Below are 9,646 nucleotides of genomic sequence, written 5' to 3'. Positions count from 1 at the left end.
CCAGCATGGAGAAGTCTTAAAGTTTCCAAGTTTGGAGACCCCTGAGCTAGTTGATCTCAGGTGATTTCAAAAACTGACTTTTTAAAATAAGGTTACAAAAACAAAGTACTGAGATTTTTAGAAATCAGGTATGCCTGATTATTTCATTTTTACAGCCAGCTGATGATCATCTTTTAATCTATTCCTACTTTCTTACAGATACTCCCTGGCTTCCCCCATTCTGATATACTATGGATAAAAACAGTTGTGATGGCTTCCCTCCAGAGAAGGACAACCTCTTACAGCCCATGCCAGTGGGGACAAAGCATTTATTGGTCAGAAATAATATGCAGCATAGTCAGTACAAGCTCCTGGATGGCACAGGACTGGGACGTTTGCTGCAGCTGCTACATCGTATTAACAGAAGACATGATCCTCCAGCTCAAGATTCTGCTCTCCACTAAAATACACTTTTGCCTTCAACCTGTCCTCAGCTAGAGAAGTTCAACGCATGCAGCAAGCATCACAATGAAACTTTTTCTGGGTGAATAAAAGAATCACGAATTGCCTATGTTTAGATGAAGTCCACTTGAGAGCACCCAGAAAGAATGACAAAATGCTTCTCTTTGTTGCCACAGATCTCGGTGTCATCCAGTGAATCTGCAGAACAAAAGGAAATGGTAACAAACACAGGGGGGGGGGAGAGACTCAGAACACATTTAACCGCCTTGGATTGGAGGCTTATTTATGAGGGCTCTTTCATGCTTGGGGGGGGGACTTTACTGACATAATTTCTACTGGGGAAACATACCCATTAGACTCAGATTTGGACAGTCTCCCAGCTACGAACCCAATTAAAATCATGCAAAACAAGGAAGTCAGAATCTACTCACTCAGGAAATTAACTTTCCCAAACGTGAAAGTACAGAAGATCAACTATGGGTTCTAGTTATTTTATCCAAAAGGAAATCAAAACAAGGGCATTCTTCTCATAGACAGAAAATGCAATTTTATCTAGATGTTAGAATAGAACACCCAAAACAAATAGATAAGATTCATAGAAAAGAAGCCAGAGAATAAACACAGTGCCACAAAAGATTATATGCTACATGCCATCAAATGATCTGCCAATAAATTCCCGAAGGAAATTTCAAAACAGGGCTTTGATTTTACGACAGCAACTGTAAGAAATAAAATGTAAACACTAATGTCATTCTAGATTTCAGACAGCAAAAGTTCCTCACCTCCATTGGTTGGCTGCATGTGTTCAGCTGGAGGGGTGCTGCTCAGCTGCCATATTGTTTTCACCCTTTTTGGTACTTGACCGCTGCTGATTTCCACTCTCCATATTTGAGGATGAGCACTGTAAAAAAAAAAAGAATTGTCAGATCTCAAGACCATCTTTGAATATTGTAGCTACAAAGAAAAGCTGACAGACCTGAGCCATAACCAGAGAGTGTGATGCCTTACAGCAATTCTCTAGAATTATAGTTTGGAACTCAAAAGACTCTCTCACTTAGCATCTGAATTCACTTGCCTGAAAAGACTAAATAGGAATTGCATGAAAATTCATTTTGATATTTTTCTGTTCTGACAGTGAAGGCTGGGAATGAGTAGCACTGTTCTTGAGTGGTTCTCCTCCTTCCACAATGGCTGCTTCCAATCAGCTGTGACAGTGAGGCGAAGTCAAGCTGTGGGCCACCTGACAGTCTTTTCCACATTACTATTTAACACCCAGATGAAATGACTGGGACAGATAATTCGTTAGGATGGAATGAGGCATCACCAATATACTAATAATATCTCCAAAGTAGATTGACAGGAGACAAGTAGAAATCCTCACTTGCTACCTGGAGACTGTTAGGTTTGAACAGGGAGAAAGACTGGATCCTACCAAGACAAAGTAGCTTGGATCTGGATGTCAGCTTAAGTCCAGAAATAGCTGCCAAGCACAAAGAATCAGAACAACTCTGTGAATAAGCCAAAACTGTTTGGTTATTGCTGATTGCCTGTTTATCAGAATCTTGCCAAACTGACTGCATACCCCTGGGAATCTGGAGATAAAGGCTTTCATAGTCTGGCCTCTGTTGTTTCCTGCCCTTGAGCGATTCCATGCTGGAATGTCTTTTTACTCCCTCCCTCTCCCTTAGCAGGTGGTTCCCCCATAATAGTTCATCTTTGACTCTGAAGAGGGGAGTGCTTTGACAATCGGAACTGGTCACCCCTTGGGGAATCCTGGGATTCAACTTGAATCCCACTTGAACAGCACATGGAAGCTGTAGCCATGAGGGTATGTGAATAACTCAGTTTGGTACAGCAACGGCGGCCCTTCCTTGACTTTACGCACAATCTTGTCACAGATGGACTACTGTAGTATGTTCTAAGTGGGACTGTCCTGGAAGACCAACTGGAAACTTCAGTTAGTGCAACAGCCCAGACAATCATTTATTATTTATTTATTTATTATTGGGATTTATATGCTGCCCTATCTCCCGAAGGACTCAGGGCGGCTAACAACAATAACATACAATAATACAGAAGTTAAAAGAAAATTAAATTAATGGCCCCTGTAGAATAAATTAAAATTAAAATAAGTTAAAAATTAAAGTTAAAAATTGACTTCCGGGTGGCAAGGCTTCGCCGCAGGCAGCCATTCTGGCTGTCAGCCCCGTCGTCTCCGTAGAGCCGCCGAAAACAGCGCTGATCAGCTGTTTTGATGGCTCGGAAGCCCGCTCCTTGGGAGAAGAGGAGGGGGTGAGCGCCCAGGTAGGGGTAGAGCTCTCCGGGGCCGCCAGAGCTAAAATTCTGGCGGCTGAAGGATTGAGCCCCCCCGAAGCCTGAGTTTGCTCTGGACTGCGGGGCACCTCTGCTCCGGGCTTTTGGAGCAGAGCAGGGCGTCAGCAACCATCCCTGCCAGCAAGAGAGAACTTTAGAGAACTTGGATGCAGGCAGAGCGATACAGGAGAATCAGGTGAAAGTGAATTTATGATCTTTAACTCGGTGGATTTTGTGGAGTTTGATGAAAGTGAAAGTGCGTAGCAGGCAATAGTGGGTGATTTCCGTGTTAACTCGTGGATTGCAAGACAAAGGAAATTACCCAGAGATGTGGTGGTTTATTTTACAAAGAGAGCAATTAGAAATGAGGTTATTCAAGCCTTTTACAATAATAAATTTGCAATTGCTGAACAAGAAGTTTTGATTTTAAAAGAGATCCCTCCAAGAATCCTAAGGAGAAGGAAGGAATTTGCCTTTTTGGCACAAGAATTAAGACGACGTGATATTAAGTTCAGATGGGAGATACCAGTGGGTATGGTGGTGATGCATGAAGGCACGAGACATCGTCTTATTACAGTGCTGCAGGCACGTGATTTTTATAGTAATGTTTTAAAAGCAGTCCCCATACCACTTTTGGAATCTACAAACAAGAATGGTGAGGGAGAGTCTCAATCACGCAGTGAGAATTTACAAGGTGCTGAAGGAACAACGCAGATGAAAGAGAAAGCTACAGGAGTGAATCAAATTTCAGTATCATCGGAGGAGGTTAAACATCAGAGAATGACACTTGCTGCTTCGAGACGAATGAGACGAGAGCAAGAACAAGAACAGCAGAAAGTCATGATGGCACCTCCAAAACTTACTTATAGTGAAGCTGTGGGAGGAGCGCGACCTAAGAGAGTGCAGGTGATTTTGGAAGAAGCGCTCCAAAAGCTTCAGGTCGTGAAAGATGGCGACAAAGTTTCTAACCTGGAATGTTAATGGCTTAAATTCACCACAGAAGAGAAAGAAAGTTTTTCAATATTTAAAACAATTTAAGAATGATGTTATTTGTTTACAAGAAACACATATTAGCGTTACGGATCAAAAGTATTTGTTAAACTCAAGACTGGGTACATAATTTATTGCTTCCGCAACGGATAAGAAAAATGGAGTGGTTGTTTATGTTAAGAATACCTTGACAGCGGTGTTAATTGAAGCAGATAAACAAGGAAGATATGTTATAATTGAACTGTTAATAGAAGGCAAGAAAACGCTTTTGGTTAGATTATATGCTCCTAATCAACAACAAGCAGACTTTTATAGTTTATTACACAGCAAGATTACTCAGTGGGATTATAAATCTTGTATTTTTATGGGGGACTGGAACGGCGTTTTGGATGTACAAATGGACAAAGGGGTTTTTTTTAAAAGTACTCCAAGTCATGCTAAACTGCCTAAATCTTTTTTTGAAATGAAGGACGATTTGGAATTGCGAGATATTTGGAGAGAAAGAAATTTGCAAGAAAAGGATTATACTTTTTTTTCTGATAGACATCAATCTTTTTCTAGGATTGACTTTATATTAATTACTAATGATTTCTTTTCTAGGATTAAGAAGATTAAGATTTGTCCAAGAACTATGTCTGATCATAGTCCAGTCTGGTTAGAGATAGAAAAAGATAATAGGGATAGGCGCTCCTGGCGTTTAAATGAGAATTTGTTTAGAAATCAGGAAAATGTGGAAGAGTGTAAAAAACAGATGAAGGATTTTTTTAAAATTAATATGCATAAAGGTACTTCTATTGAAATGGTCTGGGATGCTAGTAAAGCTTATATGAGAGGTGTATTAATATATTTGAATAACAAATACAGACGCAATTTGGAATTTAGGAGGAAAGAATTAGATAATGAAATTAGGGAAAAAGAAAAGGCTTTAATTTTGAATTCATCGGATGTGAAGATTAAAGAGGTAATTAATTTATTAAGGGGACAGTTTGACAAGTTGATGGCTGATCAAGTGGCAACTAACTTATGGTATGTTAGACATAATATTTTTTGCAATGCCAATAAAAAAGGTAGATGGTTAGCTTATTTGTTAAGGAAGAAGCAAAGGGCTTCTAATATAGATAGAATAGAACATAAGGGTAAGGTAGTGTACCAGCAGAGCCTTATCAAAAAGACTTTTGTTGATTTTTACTCTAAGTTGTACGCTAGAGATAAGATTAGTGAGGCAGATATTGATGATTATTTGATGAAAGCTAATATTCCTGTTCTCACACAAGAACAAAAGGAAGAGATGAACCAATTGATAACCGAGGAAGAAATTTTTTCAGCAATTAAACAATTGAAAGTGGGTAAAGCGCCAGGTACGGATGGATTGACTGCTGTGTATTACAAAAATTTACAGTTAGAGATGGCAAAGCCATTAAGGGAATTGTTTCAGACAATTCAAATGGGAGGAGGGGTGCCTCCGTCTTGGAAAACTGCCTTTATTTCTTTGATTCCGAAGGAAGACCAGGATGTCACCCAAGCAAAAAATTATAGGCCAATATCACTTTTGAACACGGACTACAAGATGTTTGCTAAGGTTTTAGCTAACAGATTAATGAGGGTATTGCAACAAGTAATTCATGGTGATCAAACTGGGTTTATAAGTGGTAGACAAATGAAGAACAATGTGAGGCATATAGTTAATTTGTTGGAATTTTTGGAAAGAAACAATCAGATCCCTGCAGCATTGATCTTCTTGGATGCTGAAAAAGCCTTTGATCAATTGGAATGGCAATTTTTGTTGAAAGTATTAGATAAAATGAAATTTGGGGATAAATTTTTACAACCAATCAGGGCATTATATCAAAAGCAAACAGCCCGCATAATAGTTAATAATACTGTAGTTTGACGGAAGTATGTAACATTGAAAAGGGTACAAGGCAGGGGTGCCCGTTGTCACCCTTATTATTTGTCTTAACATTGGAGATATTATTGATTAAAATACGGGGTTCGGACAAAATTAAGGGAATTCAAATTAGAGATCAGGATTATAGATTGAGGGCGTTTGCAGACGATCTGGTTGTTACAGTGACTCAGCCTGAAGACTCAGTTGTAGAACTGATGGAGATAATAATGCAATATGGGAAAGTTTCTGGATTTAAGGTAAACATACAAAAAACTAAAATGTTGTCTAAGAATATGACAGTATCACAAAAGACTGTTTTAGAAGAGCAAACGGGATTTGAAATAGTTAAAAGGTTTAAATATTTGGGGATATATTTGTCACCCTCAAATGTAAAGTTATATAAAAATAATTATGAAAAGTTATGGGGAAAAGTTCAAAAAGAATTGGATAGCTGGAAAAAACAACAATTATCTTTATTGGGAAGAATTGCAGCTGTGAAAATGAATGTTTTGCCAAAATTATTATTTTTATTTCAAATGATACCTATACTTAAAAAGGATTCAAACTTAGAGGAATGGCAAAAAGGTATTAATAAATTTGTTTGGGCAGGGAAAAGGCCACGAGTTAAATTTAAGATTATGCAGGATACGTGTGAGAGAGGTGGTCTTAAAATGCCTAATTTTAAATTATATTATGAAGCTGCTGCTTTGTCAGCGATAAGTGATTGGTTTAATTTAACACAAGTGAGATTACTAAATCTTGAAGGCCATGATTTGTTATTTGGTTGGCATGCATATTTATTGTATGATAAGAAGGTGGATAATGTGTTCAAGGGACATATTTTAAGGCATGCTCTGTTGCGAGTTTGGAAAAATATAGACACAAGTTAAATTATAAGATACCTATATGGGCAATACCGAAACACGCAATAGAAAATATAAGTGTTGGGTTTAAACATGATGTGACTACATATAAGGAAATTTTAAGTTTGGAAAGGAATGTATGGCAATTAAAGCCATATAATATTTTAAGAGAAGAAAAGATTGTACAAACTTGGTTTCAGTATGGGCAATTACAGGCCAGGTGGAAGGAAGACCAGAAAATTGGTTTTTCAACGATTGATGAAAATTTGGTAAAGCAAATTAGAGATCAAGGTCAAGCACATATTAAAAGAATATATCTTGCATTGATAGAAATTGATTCAGAGACAGAACTTGTTAAAGACTGTATGATAAAGTGGGCTCAGAATTTTCAAGAAGTCATTACAATGGATACTTGGGAAAAGATTTGGGTGAGAAATGTAAAGTTTACGCAGGCTCAAAACTTAAGAGAGAACTTTTATAAAATGTTTTATAGGTGGCACTTAGATCCTAAAAAATTAGCAAGTATGTATCCGAACTGCCAGCCCAAATGTTGGAGGTGTGGCGGTGAAGATGCAACGTATTTTCATATATGGTGGACCTGTAAAAAGGTTAAAGCTTTTTGGATTAAAATTTGGTGGAACATGCAAAAGATATTCAAGAAAAGGATAAAGTTTTGTCCGCAACTGTTTTTACTGGGCATTATTACTGATACTACTGTTGTGGACACTAAGCTGATATTGAACTTAATTACGGCAGCGAGACTTTTAGTAGTGCAATATTGGAAGAAGGAAGAACTGCCGACTATAGAAGAATGGACTTTAAAAGTTTCCAATCTGGCGGAAATGGCAAAGATCTCAGCATACTTGAAAGACCAGTCGCAACAGAGATATATTGTGGAGTGGAGAAGATGGATTGATTATATCCAGAATAAATATGGGACTAAAAAGTTTCATCTAGCATTTGAATAAGTATTGATGTGATATTTAAATTGCTTGTAGTTATTTTATAAGAGTTAAAGTGCGATAGATTTAATATTTTATTGTTGTTTGCATAAGGTAGACAATGATTGTTTGTATATTTATACCCTGTATTGAGCTCTGGAAAGTCGGGGAGGGGGGAGGGAGGTGTTGGGGAGGGTTGGGGAGAGGGGAGGGGGTTGGGAGGGGTTTTGTCTTTTTAAAAAATGTATTGTAAAACTTTTCAACAAAAAAAAATAAAGTTAAAAATTAAAAACATAACAAAAATCCCTGTCAGTCCAGGTCAGCCTGGTGGAAAAGGAGTGTTTTGAGGTCGCGGCGAAAGGACTGGAGATCTGGGGCAATCCGAAGCTCAGGGGGGAGCTGATTCCATAGGGCTGGTGCTCCCACAGAGAAGGCCCTCCCCCTGTGGGTCGCCAGCCGACATTGTCTAGCCGACGGTACCCTGAGGAGGCCTTCTCTGCGTGAGCGCACTGGGTGATGGGAAGTCGTTCCCAACAGCAGATGGTCCTGCAAGTATCCCGGGCCTAAGCCATGTAGGGCTTTAAAGGTAAGTACCAGCACCTTAAATCTCACCCGGAAGACAACCGGTAACCAATGCAGCTCACGCAGGAGGGGCGTAATATGGGAGTATCGGGGTGCTCCCATCACTACCTGCGCGGCCGCACTCTGCACCAGCTGAAGCCTCCGGGTGGTCTTTAAGGGCAGCCCCATGTAGAGAGCATTGCAGTAATCTATACGGGAGGTAACGAGTGCGTGGGTGACTGTACGTAGGGCATCTCGGTCCAGAAAGGGGCGCAACTGGCGTACCAGGCGAACCTGGGCAAATGCCCCCCTAGCCACGACTCCAATATGATCTTCAAAACTGAGTCGTGAATCCAGGAGGACGCCTAGATTGCGTGCTCTATCAACGGGAGGTAACATCTCTCCTCCCATAACCAAAGATGGAACCTCTTGGACTAAACGAGATGCCGGTACGTAAAGCCACTCAGTCTTGGCCGGGTTGAGCCGGAGCCTGTTCTTCCCCATCCAAATCTGTACCGCTTCCAGGCAACGGGACATCACATTGAGGGCATCACTGGGTTGGTTCGGGGTGGAGATGAAAAGCTGGGTATCATCAGCATATTGATGATACATCATCCCGAAGCCACAGATGATCTCACCCAGCAGCCTCATATAGATGTTGAACAGGAGAGGTGAGAGTACCGACCCCTGAGGCACCCCACAACTCTCTGCCCCCCTGCCAACACCGTCTGCGAACGGCCCGAGAGGTAGGAGGAGAACCACCGTAAAATGGTGCCTCCCACTCCTAACCCCTCAAGACGTCGCAGCAAGATACCGTGGTCGATGGTATCAAAAGCTGCTGAGAGATCTAATAGGACCAGGACAGAGGAATAACCCCTATCTCGGGCCCGCCAGAGATCATTCACCAGCGCGACCAATGCCGTCTCCGTGCTATACCCGGGCCTGAAACCCAATTGGTACGGATCCAGATACTCAGTTTCCTCCAGGACCAAAGGGAGCTGCCGTGCCACCACGGTCTCAACGACCTTCGCAAGAAAGCGAAAGTTGGAGACAGGACGAAAGTTATTTAAAATAGCTGGATCCAATGCAGGTTTCTTGAGGAGGGGCCTTACCACCGCCTCTTTCAAGGCGGCAGGGAAGTACCCCTCACTCAGTGAGGCATTGATAACTGCTAGGAGCCAGCCTCGTGTAACCTCCCGAGATGCATAGACCAGCCAGGAGGGACACGGGTCCAACAGACATGTGGCAGCACTTAATTTCCCCATGATCTTGTCCACTTCATCCGGAGTCACAGGGTCAAACTCTTCCCAAATGTTCTCATCTAAACTCATCGTTTTCCCCTCGTCAGATACTGCCCAGTCAGAGTCCAGACCAGCCCGAATCTGAGCAATTTTGTCCACCAGATATTTACTAAATTCCTCGGCCCGTCCTCGTAAGGGTCCTCTCCCGTCCCTTGATTTAAAAGGGAGCGGGTCACCCTAAACAGGGCAGCCGGGCGGTTATCTGTGGATGTAATGAGGGTGGCGAAGTAAGCACGCTTTGCCACCTCCATTGCCACAAGATAAGATCTAGAAAAGGATCTTAACTGTGTTCGGTCAGACTCGGACCGGCTGGTTCTCCAAATGCTCTCTAGGCCCCTTCTCCGGCGT

The 9,646-nt window shown here is 41.2% G+C and overlaps 1 protein-coding gene across 1 annotated transcript in view; it reads right to left on the bottom strand.

Annotated features, from left to right (window-relative positions):
- Positions 1–291: 291 nt before the first annotated feature.
- Positions 292–9,646, bottom strand: part of ZWILCH (zwilch kinetochore protein) — a 96,433-nt gene continuing 87,078 nt past the window's right edge. Inside the window, exons 17-18 of the mRNA XM_081337297.1 lie at positions 1,224–1,342; positions 292–639 (exon numbers count right to left, since the gene is read on the bottom strand). Of these exons, the coding sequence (XP_081193423.1) occupies positions 554–639; positions 1,224–1,342 (205 nt within the window). The 3' untranslated portion in view covers positions 292–553. The remainder of the gene's footprint in view (positions 640–1,223; positions 1,343–9,646) is intronic.

The sequence above is a fragment of the Vipera berus genome, assembly GCF_964194415.1.
Source record: "Vipera berus genome assembly, chromosome: 12".
NCBI lineage: Eukaryota > Metazoa > Chordata > Lepidosauria > Squamata > Viperidae > Vipera > Vipera berus.
The sequence above is the reverse complement of the archived record's forward strand: the minus strand, read 5'-3'. Positions and strand labels throughout refer to the sequence as shown.